This window comes from Xenia sp. Carnegie-2017, unplaced genomic scaffold (genome assembly GCF_021976095.1).
Source record: "Xenia sp. Carnegie-2017 unplaced genomic scaffold, XeniaSp_v1 HiC_scaffold_20, whole genome shotgun sequence".
Taxonomy (NCBI): domain Eukaryota; kingdom Metazoa; phylum Cnidaria; class Anthozoa; order Malacalcyonacea; family Xeniidae; genus Xenia; species Xenia sp. Carnegie-2017.
The window spans coordinates 11246827-11267614 of record NW_025813483.1 but is presented as its reverse complement, the minus strand read 5'-3'; the positions used below and the strand labels follow the sequence as shown (position 1 = coordinate 11267614).

General features: G+C 35.9%; 2 protein-coding genes and 1 long non-coding RNA gene across 3 annotated transcripts in view; all 3 read right to left on the bottom strand.

Annotated features, from left to right (window-relative positions):
* The window catches only part of LOC124441680 (transient receptor potential cation channel subfamily A member 1-like), a 74857-nt gene that overhangs the window by 16341 nt on the left and 37728 nt on the right, over positions 1 to 20788 (bottom strand). The window contains exons 11-14 of the mRNA XM_046992147.1: positions 7270 to 7506; positions 6462 to 6550; positions 5645 to 5893; positions 5258 to 5575 (exon numbers count right to left, since the gene is read on the bottom strand). Coding sequence (XP_046848103.1) covers positions 5258 to 5575; positions 5645 to 5893; positions 6462 to 6550; positions 7270 to 7506 — 893 coding nt within the window. The remainder of the gene's footprint in view (positions 1 to 5257; positions 5576 to 5644; positions 5894 to 6461; positions 6551 to 7269; positions 7507 to 20788) is intronic.
* On the bottom strand, positions 4154 to 4861 carry LOC124442244. Its single transcript, XM_046992756.1, has 2 exons — positions 4532 to 4861; positions 4154 to 4326 (listed from the first exon to the last, which is right to left on the bottom strand). Exons 1-2 carry the CDS (start codon positions 4713 to 4715, stop codon positions 4187 to 4189), a joined length of 324 nt encoding a protein of 107 aa, XP_046848712.1. The 5' UTR covers positions 4716 to 4861; the 3' UTR covers positions 4154 to 4186.
* LOC124442248 lies at positions 8879 to 9326 on the bottom strand. Its single transcript, XR_006947189.1, has 2 exons — positions 9242 to 9326; positions 8879 to 9127 (listed from the first exon to the last, which is right to left on the bottom strand). It is a non-coding gene; the product is annotated as an uncharacterized LOC124442248 (long non-coding RNA).

The window sequence follows — 20788 nt, the reverse complement described above, 5'->3', positions numbered from 1 at the left end:
AAAACCTGTGGATCCGGGGAAAAAACCCTCCAATAAAAGAAAAGATCAAAAATTTAAAAAATTTCCTTAAATTTTTGTAGTTTTAAGATGTTTCCTTTTTATGTTGTTTTCAATGATCCCGATGATCTATTTTAATATGCTGCAGCGTAGTCAGATCGTGCGTCCTATATAGCCGTATAAATAATTTGAATTTACAGAGCGACAAAAAAGCGGACTGACTACCCTATTGACACAGCAAATATTTTGTGTTCAACAAAAGAAACGCAAACTTTCGTAGAGAACAAAAAATGAAAGTGCGCCGAATGTTAAACATTTTAATGAATAGACGAAAATTGAAAATTAAAAGCATCCCATAAAATTATATGAAAAAATTATTCAGTATGTACAACATGACCATTCATCTGTCAATAACAATGAAAAAATGAAATGACCAAAGTGACGTCATGACTTGCATAAAAATCATTTTTCATGTCTACTAGACTTCATTCAAAATTTCTATGTTGCTACATTAACGCCTTCATTAACAGCTGGCTTTCACTCACGTGTTTTGTCAGAAAATTTAACAATTGTGAAAATTTAGTTTTAAGCTGTTGTACTTGAAAATGCGTTATACTGATAAACGTTATGCATAACAAAAGTGCGATTCTTTCTACAAGGACGCTTGTTTCTTGGTGCTTCTGTCGGACTTGGTCGTTCATTAATTGTCCAGTTAGTAGGCCTACAGAAAAAGTCACTCTACAAAAAACACGTTGTAAATGTCAGCAAAATGAATTATCAAGAACAGAAATTAAATACATTGAAAAGAACAAAACTTTTATACCTGATTTCCAAGCGTTGTCCTGGTCCGTTTGATCCAGGCGACTTGGTCGGTCTCTTCCTATTTTTTCACTGCGCAGTTTTGTGTGTATGTCGTAGAAATATATGGTAGCATTTTTATTTGCGAAATTCAATGACCCCTAGCTACTTGCAGCATTGCAATTTTCGTTATGAACGTTAAATGTAATTATCAAAAGTAGTGAATGAAAGCCAGCTATTTTCTCACAGTAAGTGACATCCTTCGTTGATAAACAAAATTGACAAATTTTGTCATGAAAACCGACTGTTTTATTTTATTTGGGTGTTTTTCATGATTAAGGCTCAAATTATAGAAATAGACCATCAGGATCCTTTTAACTATCTCATGCAGATACTCATACAACACTTATTTACTCAACTTACAAACCACAAGACATGAATCGTGTTTTTCCACTCGCTTGTTTTCCATCTTCGTAGAACATATTTCGTTTTTTTAGTCCAGTAATTTCAATATTATGTTCATACGTAAATATGCCAAAGTGATGTCCATTCAATGCCTTTATACCATTCCATAAACAAAGTACTCAACATTGTTAACCAACAAAGTAGCTAGTGAAATCATGAATCGCCATTTCGACAGATTACAATTTACAATGCACTCTTATGGTAAGTTTCAAACAATCGAAGACTTAACATTGTGGTCAAAGCATTTTACAGTGAAAGCTTTCATATTACGAGGCCTGCACAAAGACTAGTTGATTGTTCCACGTAACTCATACTTCTTTATATCGTCAGTAAAAAGACAGATTTACCTTTCTTTCTACAACGTTAAAGTGACTAATTAACCGTTGAAGTGAAAAAACTAATTTATATTCTTTAATTGACGTCATGATTAGAATTTTTAATGTGATTGGCTCCTTAGGAGCTTATCACCTTCACAAAGACAAATTCAGTGTACTTATATTCATTGCATATATTCAGTAATGACTAATGTGACATTGAAGAAACAAACTAAAATCAGCAGCATCAATAAAACCAATGCGATTTTCACAAGAACAATAGAATCAAGAAGCAAATAAATATTTAACGTCAATGTAGTTACTTACGTTTGTACTCACTTGACTTAGTTTCTCCTCTCCTCTTGGTATCTGAACAACCGAATTTTCTCACAAATATCGGAAAAATCCTCTTGCTGTTGATCGGATTATGCCAAAATTATCGGCTATTACCGAGTAGTGTTGCAAACACTAACCAATCTTTTCTTTCTTCTTTGTAGCGACTTCAGTCCTACGAGCGTATTTTTCTATGTTCTCAAAACGTTTCTTTAAACTCAAAGATTCCAATTCTTGTTCAGTTGCATTCACAGATGTCGGTGGTCTTGATTTTTTCATCAAAACATTCAAATACATCGGCAATCAAATAAGACGTCTTTCGGTAACTTGTCGTCGATGACAGTTGAAGCCAACAACTTTATTTTACTGTGCATAATCAAAAATCTTTATACTTGTCGCCTATGTGTATAGTATTGTTCCATGTTTTATGAGCAACATCTGCTTTCCATGACGCCTCGTGACTTGTATGAGGCAAAACTTGAAGTAAATAGTACCTTTATGCATGGTGTTAAGCATATCATTATATGTATTTGTTCCACATGAATTGTTCGTACTTGAACAAATTATCGGATATCTATTAAATCTAATTTTTAAAAAAAAAACGTATTGTTGCCAAACAAAAGAACTATGCTCTTCATCCATTAATAAACGTAAAATGCAAATGACAATTGACCATTTTTCTGTGATATTACGCAAATCATTAAACCATTAAATAACGCAAATATGAGTTTGGCCATTAAGATGTTGGTGACGTCGTTTTGAAACTTCTCATAAAGGTCGAGACGTGTTGGAAACGATTGTTTATCACTATGAACTTGAAGATTGTTATTTAATTATAGAAATAGTGAAATAGTTCGAACTTTTGCGCCTCCGCAAACATAGACTTTATAGTTACAATTGATTCCACTCGTTCGGTGAGCAACGAGCTCACATAAATTCATCAATCATTTTTATATCATTTTTGTGGTGTTAGTAGGAGATCAGACACGATGATCAATTCTGACATAGCTTACCATGGATTTCCTGATGCAAATTATTTTCTATTGAATTTCATGGTAAGACAACCTAAAATAAATGTAGATTAACGTAGAAGACAAGCTTTTTTTTTATAGCAAGAACTGTAGAAAAAAATCGCCTAATATAGACTAAATACATAAAGGCGTTTCATATTTCCTACAAGAAATATCCGCAGCTTTTGTATAAAAACAAAGACAAAAAATATGTACAAGGTCCGAATTTTTTCCATGCCAACTCCACTCGATGTTCCGGTGCGAATCCTGCCTGTTTCCTCGAAACATTCTACGCCTGACCAAAAGTCCACTACTATCAACGTGAAAGACAGAAAACAAGTGACGCTGGTAAATAATAGAAACGTGAAGAAAAGATGTGAAGGAGAAACGTGAAGAAGAGATGTGAAGGAGAAACGTGAAGAAGAGAGGTGAAGGAGCGATGTGCAGCTTAGAAGATAACCCTTTATGTACTTTTTATATTTTCTTAATTTTACGAAAAATTTTGGCAAATGTAATTGGAGCCCGCAGTCAATTGCACCGAAGCCGGGCGTACTTCGCTTGACGTAAATCATCACGACATTAAATTGCTTTGGAATTTCTATTTAATCTTTTTGTTTTAAACATTTTAATAAAGAGTTCTTCATCCAACGCAAAAATACCAGGGCGGATCTTGAACACACAGACAAGAACCTCGAAAATAACGCTGACAATGAGAGCGTGTTTCGCTCGACCTAAATCGTCTCGATAGTAATTGGTTTTGGAACCTTTATTTAACATTTTTTATGCATTTAAAAAAAGAAAGCTACAGTTGCTACGCTGCGCTAAACCCAAAGATCATGCCATGGGCGTTAGTAAGGTTTGTATTCTAGAATTATAACACATTAAAAACATTTTCTTCCTGTCAAAATGACACATCTTGTTAAAATCATGCGCTACCACTTTGGGGAAATCTCTAACCATATTGACGACAGTTTCCATAGTAGCAAATTGTGGTTAACTCGGTGGAATGGGTTCCTAAGGATTTGCTGTTTCAGGATTTCAGACAGCACTGGAATCAGTACGAAGAATCATTGACAGTTTATCATTATTATTAAATAGTCTACTGTCTTCAGCCTCATTTTCATTCACAGAAATTGTTACATCATCATGAACGACTACCCCATCTTTATCTTCGTATGTATCCATTTGACTATGCTGTCTCTTTAATTCATTTAATTCGGGATCGTTCTCCTTGCTTTCTCTCTTCGTCAAAATCTCCTTCAGAATACTTCAAATCATCACCGACGCCATAGTCACTTGAATTCGGTACACTGAATTTCTTATGATCGTTTTGTACTTTTCCCAAGCCTTTCGCTTAGACTCAGCTCTTGTCTCCTCTGGATTAAAGGTTTCTATGCTCTCACTGTAACCTATTTAAGAAAATACAAAAGTACGTAAAGGCAACAGCTTCTCCACTACTTACAATGTGTGTCAATGTAGGTAGTGATGTATGAACAACAGAGAACGAGAACTGTCAGTGATGAATGAACAACAGAGACAGAGATCAGTCTTTACATGGCTTTGAAGTGTGTTTTTGGAAAATTCAGTAACATTTTTACAAATAAGAAATGTTACCTCGAAATTGAGTAGTAGCGTTTTGTTTATCTTGACTCATTCGGACATACTCGATTGATCTACGATTCCTTTCCATTGTAAACTCGTTTTGAATCTCTAACATTTTATTTTGCAAAACAGCATTCTGCCTTTGCAGTTCTTTAACCATTTGAATCAACGTTGACATGTCTTGTTTCTTTCCCATTTCTTCCCGGCTCTCATCGGCTACATTGGTAGAAAAATCAGGACCGTAAAATACAAAATCCCAAACGGCGCGGGTAAAGTTGTATGTCTTGTTGGGTCTCTCCTGTAAACAAGGTATGAGTGTTTTTCTACTTCGCCATGGAAATAAAACCTCTTCCGTTCTATGTCAATTATCATTTTGCCTAAATCAATTAAAAGAAAAATGTTGTAAATGTCATAACGATTGCTTTTATTCACCTCATTCATTCATCACCACCTACACGTTATCTTAGTTTAAGTAGTGTAAAAATTGTCCCCGTTATCTGTTTTCATTCATCACTACCTACAATGACACACGTTATCATAGTTTATATTCTAGATAGTGCAAAGACTGTTCTCGTTCTCCATTGCTCATTCATCACTACCTACACTGACACACGTTATCTTAGTTTATATTTTAGATACTGTAAGACTGTTCTTGTTGTCTGACGTTCATTCATCACTAACTTCATTGACATACGTTATCTATAGGATCTAATTTGATAGTTTCATGAATATCCTTACCGTTTGAATGTGTTTCTGCAGCTTAGCGTGTTGCATAATGCTACTGGTATCATCAATGGCAAGGGCAAGCAGAAGGTTCATAATAATGATAGGCATAACGACGAGAAAACCAACAAGGAGGACCAACTGTAATGGATAAAATGTGTTGTAATCAGAGTGGTCACCGAGAAATGTCTGTTTAAAATCAAACTCTCCCATCGTCATCGTTGCTCCAGTTAAGATAGACATGCTAAACCACTCAAATCCCTGTCTATCATTCATTATTACTGTAAAAGCGGCAGCAAAAGCGACCAAGAAAAATATCAAAAGACCCATGACCTAAATAAGAATTGTTGATATCATTAAACATTAGGGTTGAGGGAGAAGTCATAACTTCAGCAGACAAACCTTGATTAGTGTGAAGGAAATTTTCCTCATCATAAGAATAATTATACCGTAGGAGGCAAACCTTCTTAAATACATAATAAGATTCATCCAAGCACAGAATAACGCTACAGAACAGGCCATCCATTGAAAACTTGTCTTTACAGACATACTGTCGTTACTTGGTACAGCAAAGATGAATGTTGATACGTAGAGAACACATTCCAAATAGTTAACTTTGTCCATAAGATAATTGAATTTGTAAACGAATAACTACATAATTAAATAAAGCATGTCAATATCAAGAGATCAAATTAAGCGTAGACATATTTTTTAAATTACTTTTTAACGATTTCGCCATTCTTATACAGGGGAAAGGACAACAAAATCAGCCCTATACACAAAAAATTTTTGTTATAGGTTTGTAGCTTGTCATTTCTTACAGAAATGTTATAGAAATGAAGGATTGCTGTTGAAGATAAAATGGAACAAAATACTAATACTGCCAATTAAAACTGTAACGTACATCACTAAATTAAAATAAAACTAAAAAGATAAATAAGCTTTAACAAATAGCAGCCATATGGTTGACGTCATGCTATTGTTGTTCTGCAACTGCAAGGTTATCAATCACACCTTCACTGAGAAAGCCGATGTTCCAAGGCAAAATACATACGTTTTCATTCTACGTATCATTCTGCTGTCATGAATAAGTCTCATTTTTTGATCGCAGTCCCTAATATTTTATAACAGCTTTGCAACGAGCACAAACATAAAGTGGCATTTATAATATACATGGTTTATACGAGGGAACTTTTACGACCACAAACTGAATGCTAACCTGACCGATTTCTTTCAATGTTTGAGCGCCAGCAGATATGAGACAGATAAGCATCGCTACCTTAACATTTATCGACGCATTTCGTAATTCTAAACACAAATATTTTCAATAACGAAAACATAAAACTAAACAAATTCAAGAAAATCGTGAAATAATTAATCTCCACGAAAATGTTTTCGGGAACCACTAAGTATTTTAATTAAAATACATAACAACGGTAACTCCAAATATCGTAAGCATTTTGATTCAATATTTCTACTTTATTTAGTCATCATCAGGAATGATTATATTACATGCGTGCGCAGTATATATAGACTTTATATAATTTGACCAAGTTAACAGAAACAGATAGTTCACTCAAAGCTTTAGTACCATGATTAATTTTCGGTTTTTTTCTACGGATGGGGAGTGTTCCTTCGAATAAAAGGTTTGAACAATGCTTGTCCAGTCTATGATGTGACAGTTGTTCAACAGGAAGAGAGTTGGGTCATATTGTTCGGTATTGGGTTCGTACATGTTAAGTTGTAAGAAATCAGTGAGATGGATAAATTGTTCGCAGCTGTTGATGTGTTTATAGATTTTTGATTTGTTGTCTGTAGTAGCATGTTCGTGTAGTCTTGTGTCGAGGCAAGAGAGAACTATCTGTCTTCTGTCAACTACATCAAAACACATACAGTCTATATATAATGCATACACATGTAACATAATCATTTCTGATGATGACTAAATAGAGTTGAAACGTTTAATCAAAATGTTTACGTTACTTGGAGTTACCGTTGTTATGTATTTTGATTAATCTTCACATTACCATCTTTGCCAACAGACGCCTTATATGAAGGAATTCCAAACGCGTAGACGTTAAGAGAAACCAAAAACAAGAAATAAAACATAAAACTTGTTGTGCACACTTTCCATCCAAATTCCATCCATTTTGCTTTAAGGTATTTACAGCAGACAGGATGACATAGGCATTGGTAACTGCTATTTCGCAACATCGCTTTGATGGCGGTAAATGGCTTGAGTTTTTTACCTCTCTTGTTTGTAACTGCGAAAAAAGGATAACTATAAGGAAAGCCTTGTCGAAAAGGAGACAGAGGATGTACACGATGAAAACAGTAAAATGAAAACACGGTTCTAAAAAGCGTAGTCAGTGGCTATGTCTATACAAAATGTCTTATTCAAATATGATAAGATATAAATAACCCAACCACGTGACTGTTTCATTTATTCAACCTTGGCGACCTTTTGCAGACAATACAATACTTCATCAATACATGGAAGCAATGATGCATAGACTGGTAATGGTGGTGGTGGTGTTGATGGTGGTGGTGGTTTTTGTGGTGGTGGTGGTTTTTGTGGCGTTTGTGGTTGTTGTGTTGGTGGAGGTTGTGTTGATGGTGGTGGTGGTTGTTGTGGTGGTGGTTGTTGTGGTGGCGGTTGTTGTGTTGGTGGAGGTTGTGTTAATGGTGGTTGTGATGATGGTGGTGGTGGTTGTAGTGGTTGTGTGGTGGTGGTGGTTGTGTTGATGATAATGGTGGTGGTTGTTGTGGTGGTGGTGGTTGTGTTGATGGTGGTGGTGGTTGTTGTGGTGGTGGTTGTTGTGGTGGTTGTTGTGTTGGTGGATTGTGTTGATGGTGGTTGTGTTGATGGTGGTGGTGGTGGTTGTTGTGGTGGTGGTTGTTGGTGTGTTGATGGTGGTGGTGGTTGTTGTGGTGGTGGTGGTTGTGTTGATGGTGGTGGTTGTTGTGGTGGCGGTTGTTGTGGTGGTGGTATTTGTGGTGGTTGTGTTGATGGTGGTGGTGGTTGTTGTGGTGGTGGTGGTTGTGTTGATGGTGGTGGTTGTTGTGGTAGTGGTTGTTGTGTTGGTGGAGGTTGTGTTAATGGTGGTTATGTTGATGGTGGTGGTGGGAAATGAGGAAAAATATATAGCAATTATGTTTTCTTTGTGTAGAAAATATTGCATCGCCACCAACACCCACCCCCAACCCCTTGGCGGAGCCATTGAGCGTAGTAGCTACTATGAGAATTGTAGCATTCTCAATTTTTTAACGTTTTTTGAGAACTTTCTTTGGATTAAGTTGAGATCCTCAACTAGATCTTTATTTTCTATATAAGATAGCTTGCTCACCACACCTGTATTTTGTAAACAGAAAAAGTCGTATGCAACCAAATGGTCAATACTCTCTGGGTGATATGCACTCGATAAGACAACTTGCCAACCATGTCATCTGTTGTTCTACAGTTTTCAAACAAGCAGTACACTGAAGATGCACAAGAATAAGAAACATGTTGAACATATACTTACTGTCAAACCGAATGCTACACTTAATTGCTATACTGATAATAAAATCAAATACATTATAATGAAACATACCTCTTTCCATCTATCATGACACATCATCACCATAGCGCTTTTAGTATCGTCATTTATGATGGCCCAATCCAAGCAGTTAAAGAACTCATAATCTTCTGTAATTGCCGCCATGCTATCTAGCAAATACTTCACAACATCTGCTTTGCCTTTCACAGCTGCTGTAAGCAATGCTGTTCGTTTGTATTTATTTTCCCAATTGATCATGGAAGGTTTGAACATCACCAACAATTCAACAATATTAAGATGTCCTTTGAACGCAGCAATGTGAAGTGGACTAAACAAATTTCCATCCCTTAAGTACACAATAAATATTTTACTCAAATCTTTCTTCCCTATCAATTAAGTTAAGACATTTTACAGTTATCTTTTCTCTGTAAACTTCGTTGATGGCAAGATAGAAAATTACCTAACTATAATTGCTCTGTTATTCAGAAGACATTTGACGACCTCTGGGCTACTGTAGTTCGCTGCTGTATGGAGCGGCGTTTTCCTGTGGCATCGACCTTGTTGATCAAAGCTGGTTCATTGGCTAGGATTAATTCAACCACATCAGAGTTCTGTGAACTAACAGCGCAATGTAATGGCGAACGAGAAGTGTTCGTGAAGACATTCAGATCAGCGTTATATTCTAACAAAATACGGGCACTCTAAAATAAAGAAATGAGCCTCCTGTAATGTACTTGTGTATGTCTTGACTTAATCTCAAAGCAAAAGCAACACACTTACCTCAAGAAATCCTTTTAAGGCGGCATTATGAATGGGTGTATAACCGTCTATTTCTTTCTCGTTAATAAGCAACGGCCCGAGATCTTTTTTCTATAACGTGTTTGATTATGATTAAAATTTAAAGCTTCGCTTTTCATCTCCAAACAAAACGATAGCAACCACGCATACCTTCAGCAAAATTCTCAATGTTTCAGGATATGCAATTGCATAGTGAAGAACCGTTCTATTGCTGTCATCACGAATGGTGAAATCAGCTTTCAATTTAAGCAGTTCTTCAACGACACGAACATGACCGCGTTGAGCGGCAAGGACCAACGCAGACTGGGAGTTTTCCGTCTTTTCATTGACAAAAATCTTGGATTTTGATCCAATGTAAGAGACAATATCACTGTGATTATTGATTGCCGCTCTAGAATGAAATAAATTGTCAAAGTGATAACGCCAGGCTTAAATCCAATAGTCCTGAATAATTAAATGTACAGATGATACGAATGAAACGTAAAACCTACTTATGAATCGGGGTGAATCCTTGTTTATCCTTTCTGTTCAACTGAAGTAAGTCCAAATGTGTCATTACATCCACAAATCGAAATAAACTCTTCTTCATGCCATTTTACAAGCCGCATGAATCAAATAACCATCTCCATGTCTGATTTCTTCGCGCAAATCTTCACGAATCACATCTTCATCTTGCAGACAAACTTGTACAGTACGTTCATCACCACTGTCCACAGCAACATGAAGTATATTGCGGTAATGACTTCCACCATACTCCTCGCTGAACAATAACTCTTGCACTCTGCTTTTTTCTGAAATAGAAATGTTTTATAAATACATAGGCAGCAGGAAGGGAGCGACTGTACCTTTCGTTTAAACAAATAACATTTTCACATTTCAGGAGGACAAACGAAAATCTATAATCCTTCTGCCGACGACGAAAGTCATTAAACAAAATATACATATCATGTTGCGAAAATCGTTTTACCGTGTTTCAGGAAAAGTTCAAGCATATTAGCATGTCCTTTATTAGCGGCGATGTACAATGGACATCTTTCTGTGATATCAACCTCTGTTATCTTTCCACCGTGTTCTAGCAACACCTTGGCGATCTCAACATGGTTGAACGTTGCGGCAAAATGAAGTGGTGATCGACCATTCACGCTTTCCACATGGTTCACAAGATCAACAATGAAGTCATGTTGCAACAAGTTATGAAGAAAATCTACATCACAAAGAGATAAGGTGATAATGAAAATCTCAGACACTCATGTTGGCCTCGCACTGAATCAAAATTACCCCCACCCCTCTCCATCTTTGGCCCTTTTGGCGTGTTTTAGTAATTAGTATTTCAAATATTATATTGCGGATAATACATTGCTCGGTTGAAGAAAGAATGCTTATTTCATAGCACGTCTCTTACGCTGTTAGTAAATTGCTTTCAAATGCATAAAATAGCATTTACAAAGATGCAGTTTTTAAAATTTTACTTGGGAAGGGTATTTCAGGTCCCTCTGCCACATGGCTCACGCTTTACGGAGTGTCTTGTGGTTGGTGCCTTCCCTGTGTAAAATCCTTAAAATATCCCTTGGCAAAGAGCACAACTATGAACTACCTTGGCCTACAACAAAATTCACCTCAGATAACTTGCTACGCATAGATAAACAACTATATGAATACGTGAATGACAACTGCATGGCAATGGGTAAACTTAGTTCGTGGTTAGTTAGAGTTGGGATTGGAGTTAGCACGAGGCTAGTGTAAGAATACCAAGAGGGATTCTATACATAATTTCTAATAGGTTGACCTACATTTTAAAGCAAAGTCATCCATTACAGCAGTGAAAACAAGCTTGATAGTATGTTAATATCAATCAAATTTCACAAAAAACATTTCAAGAAAATTTTGCTTTCAACAACTTATCAAACAAAAAAGCCTAAGTCCGAATACGCAGCATGGCTTCCAGCCTTACCTACGTCACCCATTCTCGTGGCTACATGAAGTACACTCTCTCCGTTCTTAGCTATCACACACTTGGTGTCTTTTACGTAATTTAACAAGGAAGTAAGAGAATTAAGACTACGCGACTCCAAAGCGTAAAATATACATGGTTGTCCTCTTTCATCAGTTCTCGAGAGTAATCTTTGAACTACAAAAGAACATTTAAATATCGAGCTGGTTGAAGGAAAAGAGATTAATATTTCATCAACGAAATACTAACTTTCACGGTCACTTGTTTTCTCTCTCAAAATATTATTGATCATTCTTTCGTCGTCATAAATTGCCGCCAGTTTCATTTCATCAGCTAAACTAGTTTGCACCTTACTCCCGTTTTCGTCAACGTCACTCACATCGGGAACGGTCCCTGCTCGTTGCAAATCTTTCGTGTCTTGCTCATCAATGATTTCAGTCTGGCCAGGGCAGCACGATTGACTTCACTTGATAAATCATAGTCCACGCTTCTCTGGGTCGCGGAAAACCCACGTGCCAACGCGATCTCACGTGGTTTGCCATTCGTGACAATTATCACTTTAAAAAATGCACAAAAAATTCCTATGAGCAAACAACAGGGCGGCAGAACTTAGACAATTGGCGGCTCATATTCATATATTCATATGCTAAAATCTGTAATCACTTATTGATTTAAATAGAAACTAATAAAGAGGAAGATGCATGTATGAATATGGTTTGCCCACTATTTTATCAATTTTCCATGGTTTACGTGCTTTTTTCTCAAACTCAAAATGGCGGGTTTAGGAGGCATTAGAGGCTCGGAACACAGTCTTTATTCATTCTTTTAGAGAACTAAAGCAATTATTGCTGAAGCAGAGCATTTTATCATTTCAGAACACCTATTTTTTGACAATATCGACAGTTTAGAGCGCATACACGAGCGACTTTCAGATAATAGGGACACTGTTTTCACGTTGAAATAGAGAGCATTAAATCTTATGGATGATTTTGACATGGTGAATTTTTATAATGTCATGCACCAGTTATCCTTCTATTTAAGTCGACTTCAGAGTTTCTTTCAGAACCTTATCAACGACTTTCAGAATCAGATACCTTATACTCCAACCTGCAATTGCCATAGAAGGTACACAAGGCACAAGAGGTCAACCGTGACTCGAAATATCTAAGAGATTAGTAGAATTTCTTAGGGAATTGCACTTTTCTTGGACTAGAATTGCTGAATTGTTGGGTATCTCAACAAAAATATTACAACGAAGACGTGTAGAGTTTCAAATTGATGTAGAAGAATCTTGGTCTACCATATCTGACATTGAACTTAGAGAAACAATGCAAGAGATTATGAGTGTTACTCCAGAAATAGGACAAACACGTATGGTAGGTGCACAGAGGAGCCGAGATATAAGGGTCCAACAGTCACGTGTGAGGACATAAATGCGTGAATTTGGTCCAGTTGGAACAGTACTTCGTTGGCGGGGAGCAATTCGCAGAAGAAATTACAATGTGGGTTGTGCAAATGCTCTGTGGCACATCGAAGGGAACCATAAAATGATTCGCTGGCGAATGGTGGTTCATACATCCATTGATGGCTACTCAAGGTTGATACCATATTTAAGCTGTGCTACTAAAAACAGAGCAAACCCAGTTTTAGAATTATTCCAAAATGCCTGTCGTTCATATGGATTACCTTCAAGAGTGAGATGTGATCATGGACTTGAAAACGTGGCTGTTGCTCGAATGATGTTGGAGTGCCTTGGAACAAACACGGGAAGTACCATCACAAGTGCTTCAGTTCACAACCAAGGAGTTGAAAGGCTTCTCAGAGATGTTACTACTTGTGTTCTAAAGGCTTATATTGATCAATTTAACATGATGGAACGTTCAGGTCTTCTTGATCCCGCCAATAGGTACATCTTCTTGCGCTACAGCTTGTTCTTGTCACAGTCATTAATCATTCCTCACAAGTGTTTGTTAATCAATGGAATCACCACGGAATCAGTACTGAAGGAGGGCTATCGCCTTTGCAACTTTGGTCAGAAAGCATTGTAAGATGTGAAACACAAAGCAACTTAACTTTAGACAACGTACTATAAAGCGATGAAGTTGAATCATATGAAATAGAAGCACGTGATGAAATTGAAAATGTAGCTGGTGTGGTTGTACCTGAAACCACACTAAATTTAACTGAAGATCAGTCTGCCTATATTACAGCTTTATCAAGTCAAAACAGCAACTTATTTCACAAAGTTCACACGTACATGCATGTTGTGAATGCCATTAACGCAATGTTTTAAGAATTATTCCTAATATAGCAGTGCCTAAAAACCATGACCAGCCGACAATTTAAAGAAGTATAATATAAAACAAATTCCGAAGAAACAAAACATCTTGAGATTGCAAAATATGAAAACAAGACTGTAAATTTTCGACTTTATTTCAAAGTCATCCTCAGACAGAATGAGGATGACTTTGAAGTAAAGTCGAAAATTTACAGTTTACTTCTCGTCTTGTTTTGATTCATATTTTGCAATCTCAAGATGTCTTGTTTCTTCGGAATTTGTTTTATATTATAGCAGTGCCTATAATGCCACTTTTAACAAAACATGCTCTATGCATTTCCAAATGAATGGTTTCTTATGAAGTAAGAAGATAGTATAAATCATGGAGACATTTAAGACAAAACACAGGTTTCGTTCGACAGGATGATCATCAGGGGCAGATCAATGCTTATTTGACAGGAGGGGTGCAGATTTTCCGAGAGGGGTGTGCATAGTTATCGTAGCTAAGGTTGCTAGAGCTTTGGACTAATGCAGATTTTTATTACCTTTATAAAAAAAATTTGTATGATTTTTGTCAATGAGCACGCATTTAGTAATTTATTTCAACTTTAATATTTTCATGAAAACGCACATGGTAATACTCGATTGAAAATGGTGTTGGTATAAAATATATAATTGCGTTTGAAATGAAAAGTTCAACCTTTACTCATTCTTACTGTAAAATTTCATAACCTCTAATACTGTTATATTAAGCATCTACATTACGTGATCCCATTTTAGAATTTTTCTTAGGAGGGTGCTGGGGAACTTTTTTAGAAAGATGAGCTTCTCCCTGCCACCCCCAGATAATCCGCCCCTGATGATCATGCATGTCAATGCAAGTGAAGTATATATCAAGGCACACAGTAACTATGTGTAAGATTGCTCTGTAATATTCATGTAATAATATACGTAGATATGCCAGACAAATTTCAACAATTCGTCAAACAATGTCGACTAATACAATAAGAATTGGCAACAAAAATTAAATTTGCAAAAATTAAGTTTGTTAGGGAATACATTTGGAACATTGCAAACTCTTTCTAAATTTCTGAGTAAATACATTGAAATAAAAACAACTTATTAAAATTGAAATTATAATACAATTGAAATTATTTGTCAATAATACAATTGAAATTATTTGTCAAACTTAGATGCATTGATGCTCAATGGTTTGATATATCAAGTGGCAGTGCGCCCTGACATTTTACTTTACTTTGCTAACACAATGCGCCTTAACTTGTTAAAGAGGACTTTTGCAGCTTGACAGGTTAACAGAAGTAATGTATCAGCTATTTTAAATACTGAGAACCGATTAGGCACTGCATCCTGATATTTACTCAACCCCATGTAATCCCTCATAATTGCTTTGTTTACCATAAATGACCTGCTATACCATTGATTATCAGTTAAAGCTGAGGTTTTATAATTTTTGTTTAAACCATGCAAAACAATGTGTATTGGGTATATAGCAGTGTATCATCTGATCAATGAAATTCTTTATGTGTGCAGTACATTCTCCAATGTTTGCAGTTCTCATAGCCAGTTCAAAATTACCAATGGAAAAATATCTGTACACAGAAGGACTGAATATCGGAAAACCAGGTCTACCTTGCAAAATACTAAGGACAATAATTGTTCCAATATATTTCATAATTTCTGATGCAAGAACACCAGCATTATATACTGGACTTTGGTAGGCATCACCTTCAAAAAATATTTCACTCACTTTATTGAGCAAATTTATAAAAATCTGCCTGGTGACCCCTCCAGTATCAACTGCTGGTTGTCCTTTGTAAATAACTCTCAATGGTTTCCTTTCATCAAAATTGGGATCTTTATAATAGGACATTGCATCACTAAAAAGGTCCTCCTCTTCAACTTTCAATTTTTATTTTTTTTACATAGCTTTTTTTGAAAGATCTTTAAGCATAGAATCTATTGTTGCCTCTTCAGACAAAGAAGAGACACCTTGAATAAGAACTTCATCATCAGTATCGTCACTAATTGATAATAATTGCTCATTGCTGTTTGCAGAAAGTGCCAAAGCTGCTTTATCTACAGTCCCACTTACTTCTAACGCATGACATAACACATCATCATCATTGTTAGGAAACATTTCTCGTAATGTAGCTTCACTCCAATCATTACATGTTATAGATGAAGAGCATGACTCATTGTTATTGAAAACTTGCTCTTGACTGGAATCTAAAGAGCTTGCCATATCCAAAGATGTTTCAGGAAATGTTTCTGTTCCTGGACTAAATGTACTTTCATCATCATTGGGAAGATCCTCTTTGGTCTTATATAAATACTTCCTTGTCCGGAAGGCTTAAAAACTCAAGCAGAAGTGAATTGAACACCTGCCAGTTTTGGAGTGACAATTTGACCATAGCAAGATTTGGCAAAGTCAATATCAATATTATTTTCTTCTAAGATAGGAAACAATTCATATATTTTGTTTTTCAGTTCAGACTCTTCCCAAGACTTGTCAATTGGGCATCCATGTACTACGAATCCTCTATTTTCAAGCTGACATCTTGTTTGATGAGTTGGTATTGATTGAGATGTGGAAGATGGAAGTAGGACAAGATTTTTGTGAACAATACAATGTTTCTTTATTTCTTTTGATGGTGGTCTTTTGATTTTCTTAGATAAAGTAGTTTATGAAAGTGTTGGAAATGACCGTCAAAGAGCCGCAGGTACATCTGAAGCAGTGCCCACGTGATATTGCAATATTATTTGTGTTTGAATTTGGGCAGTTTGAAACGGATTGACTCAGTCTGTTGGACGGAAGACTTGGTCGATTTAGGGTAGAGAAGTTACGGACAAAGAATTTTCTCCAATATTTCCCCCATCTTCCTGAGTCAAAGTTGCCTGAGAATTTGATGCTGTCAGACGGCGTTCAATTGTCAAAGTATTTCTATCATCGAAATTATCCGTGCCTCCTGAGCAAGATTTAATAAAGCAGCCAGAAAGTTTCCAGTATTTTCAGCCATGTAGTGAGAGTTTATTTTGATTGAATTATTAAGTTTAAAGTCGAGAAAGCACGATCTCGAATGCAAACATATTGTCAATATGGCGGCGTCAAAATCAAAACAATACACTTCTCTAAAAACCTGGGACCTGGGCACTAATATATGCGGGCTGCTTACGAAAGGCTTTTGATGTAGGTCATAAAATTAAATTCATATAAAATCCAGAGTAGGATCGCAAGGCATTATGCAATACGATGTAATAAGTTCGCCATACCGTATATGAAATTTCTTACAGACGATATAAAATTGAATAAGAAAAATACGATGATTGTCATGTTATAAAAAGGATTGGAATGCTGCATGAAACTCCGGAATAGGCTATAAATTTTAAACGATACGGTGCGAGAAGTTTCGAAGGTGTATGAAAAGTTTAGAATGTCCTACAGCAAGTTTCGGACATATTTTTTAGATTTATCTCGAAGTATATAAAGTTTGCCATGAATATTTTAAGTATGTTATGTAGTATTGTAAGTTTAGAATAAAGTCCAATTTGGCGCCTCATAAAATCACAGCATAGCTTTAAAAGTAGCTACGCACAACTTTTTCAGGATGCGCGTCAGTCGTTACGACATATTCAATTTAGACAATAATAATTCAGAAAACATGTCGAAAAGCATGAGGCCGTTGTGAAACAAGTTAATCTACGCAAGGAGAAAATAGTGCAGCCATAAAGCAAATACAATGTCCAAATTTTCATAAATATTTGTCAGCTACGTTGATTTTGATTTTCAGACGAGCAAATTTTTTTTGACAAATTTTTATGTAGCAAATGTCATTTGCCCGTCTGTATGAGAATTTTTAAAAAAGTTTTTTTTTGACAAATGCATTTGTTCAAAAGCTAGCATGTCAGCTTCTGAACAAATGCATTTGTCATAGAAAATTTGAGAACATGACTGATTTTGTTCGTCTGTAAGGTCTACAAAGATAATAAAACAAATCAACCAAATGTGATACGTTGATACGTACAGACGATCAAAGAAAATTTACCACATAAAAATTTGTCGCAAAGATTTTATTGCCCGTACACACGGGCATGCGAGTATTTGTCACAGAAAATTTGTTCGTATGTAAGGAGCTTTAAATTAGATCATAGGTACACACATACTCAACAGGGTAGATAAAGTCTTACACACCTGGATTAAAAGAAATTGTCCAGATCAGTTTTACACCACGAGATGTATGCAAACTATAAGAAACAAAAGATGCAGTTTGGTCGAGTTTTATGTTGATTGCATCAATAAAAACAACCTTTATAAACACTCAGCCACGTACGTAGTACAGTGAATAATTTTAGGTGATCAACAATAGAGCTAATTTTTCCAATACTTTCTGCACAAGTAAAATAAATTCGTCAACTTCTGAAAGAAAGTTTTAACGAACATAGACGCTGTTTGATTCAAAACAAACTAGCGACAGCAATATTTATACGAAAATAAGAGGCAGTATAAATAGACTGAAGACGTGTAAATAAGTAAAAACGTCCTTTTACATACCTTCCATGAGAACTGCAAGCCCACGTAAAATAATTATCTTGTGACGTATAAACCGTTTTCTCCTTGTTCGGGTTTCATTACTTGCACCAATTACCTTGTACCGTTCACTAAAATTTCTTTATGCATAACTCCTTTGAAAAAAATAAAGATGTCTTTTTCATAGCATGTATAGTCTTAATACTTGAATTGACGGTTTTGTAGAGTTCACGAGCAAACGCAAAGAGATGTAAGTAGCCTATCAACTTTCTTGGGAATGGAGTAGACCGCAGTGGACGGGATATTGTAAATGTGTAACAAGGAGAGAGAAAATCGGCATTAAGATTTCGGGCTTTACACGAAAAGCTGTTAATAAGAATATAAAATCGGCATTAAGATTTCGAGCTTTACACGAAAAGCTGCTCATAAGAACATAATTGCAGTTGTTACAATAAATTTGCAATAGCATCGTAAAGTAAATTTGTTAAATATGGTCAGGTTAATAGGGAAAAAATAAACACCAATGAATGATACAGATTTTATATGTAAGAAAATAAGAGGCAATATAAATAGACTGAAGACATGTAAATAGGTAAAAACTTCCTTTTACATACCTTTCATAAGAACTGCAAACCCACGTAAAATAATTATCTTGTGACGTATACACCGTTTTCTCCTTGTTTGGGTTTCATTACTTACACCAATTACCTTGACCGTTCATTAAAATTTCTTTATGCATAACTCCTTTGAAAAAAATAAAGGTGTCTTTTTTATAGCATGTATAGTCTTAATACTTGAATTGACGGTTTTGTGGAGTTCACGGGCAAACGCAAAGAGATGTAAGTACCCTATCACCTTTCGTGGGAATTGAGTATTCCGTAGTGGACGAGATCTTATAAATGTGTAACAAAGAGAGAAAAAATCGACATTAAGATTTCGGGCTTTACACGAAAAGCTGTTCATAAGAACATAATTGCAGTTGTTACAATAAATTTGCAATAGCATCGTAAAGTAAATTTGTTAAATGTGGCCAGGTTAATAGGGAAAAAATAAACACCGATGTATGATACAGACTTTTATGTATAAGAAAATAAGAGGCAGTATAAATAGACTGAAGACGTGTAAATAAGTAAAAACGTCCTTTTACATACCTTCCATGAGAACTGCAAGCCCACGTAAAATAATTATCTTGTGACGTATAAACCGTTTTCTCCTTGTTCGGGTTTCATTACTTGCACCATTTACCTTGTACCGTTCACTAAAATTTCTTTATGCATAACTCCTTTTAAAAAAATAAAGATGTCTTTTTCATAGCATGTATAGTCTTAATACTTGAATTGACGGTTTTGGGGAGTTCACGAGCAAACGCAAGGAGATGTAAGTAGCCTATCACCTTTTGTTAGAATTGAGTATTCCGCAGTGGACGAGATCTTGGAAATGTGTAACAAGGAGAGAGAAAATCGACATTAAGATTTCGGGCCTTACACGAAAAGGTGTTCTTAAGAACATAATCACAGTTGTTACAATAAATTTGCAATAGCATAGTAAAGTAAATTTGTTAAATGTGGCCAGGTTAATAGGGAAAAAATAAACACCAATGTATGATACAGATTTTTGTATGTAAGAAAATAAGAAGCAGTATAAATGGACTGCAGACATGTAAATAAGTAAAAAGTTCCTTTTACTTGGCTTAACTTCCTTTTATTTAGTCTTATTACTTGAAGTGACGGTTTTGTAGAGTTCACGAGCAAACGCAAGGAGATATAAGTAGCCTATCAACTTTCGTGGGAATGGAGTATTCCGCAGTGGTCGGGATCTTGTAGATGTGTAACAAGTAGAGAGAAAATCGGCATTAAGATTTCGGGCTTTACACGAAAAGCTGTTCATAAGAACATAATTGCAGCTTTTACATTAAACAAAGACGAGGTTCGTTTGTCGGCAGATTATCAATCTCAGGTGTACTGGTTGAACTTTGACAGGCTTGAATCCACATTATCAATCCACGACGAAACCATGAAATTGAGACCACCCCCCCCAAAAAAAAATGGCATTGACGTTATTTTATTGACATACGAAGCAGGACTATTTCACCTACCTTATTTCCAAAACACTTGTCTTCAGGCATTTTTTGCCGTCTTGTATGCCTTTTTTGTCGACTTTTAAAAGCATTCGCCGATGCGTCTACATTTTAATAACCATTGATGACAAAATAAGATTACCAGGGACGCCGGAACTGGGGGGCAAGGGGGGCAACAGCCCCCCTTGCCTTTTCTGGAGGTGGGCAGGGGGGGCAAAAGTGCCCTACAGGTTGAAAATTTATTGTTTTTAATCCAAGATAAAGACTACTTAACCGTTGTGGGATATTGCATTCTTTTTATTTTAGCAATAAAATTGTCGTAACTATGTTAGTTTTCCTTTAACATTTCTTTGTTTT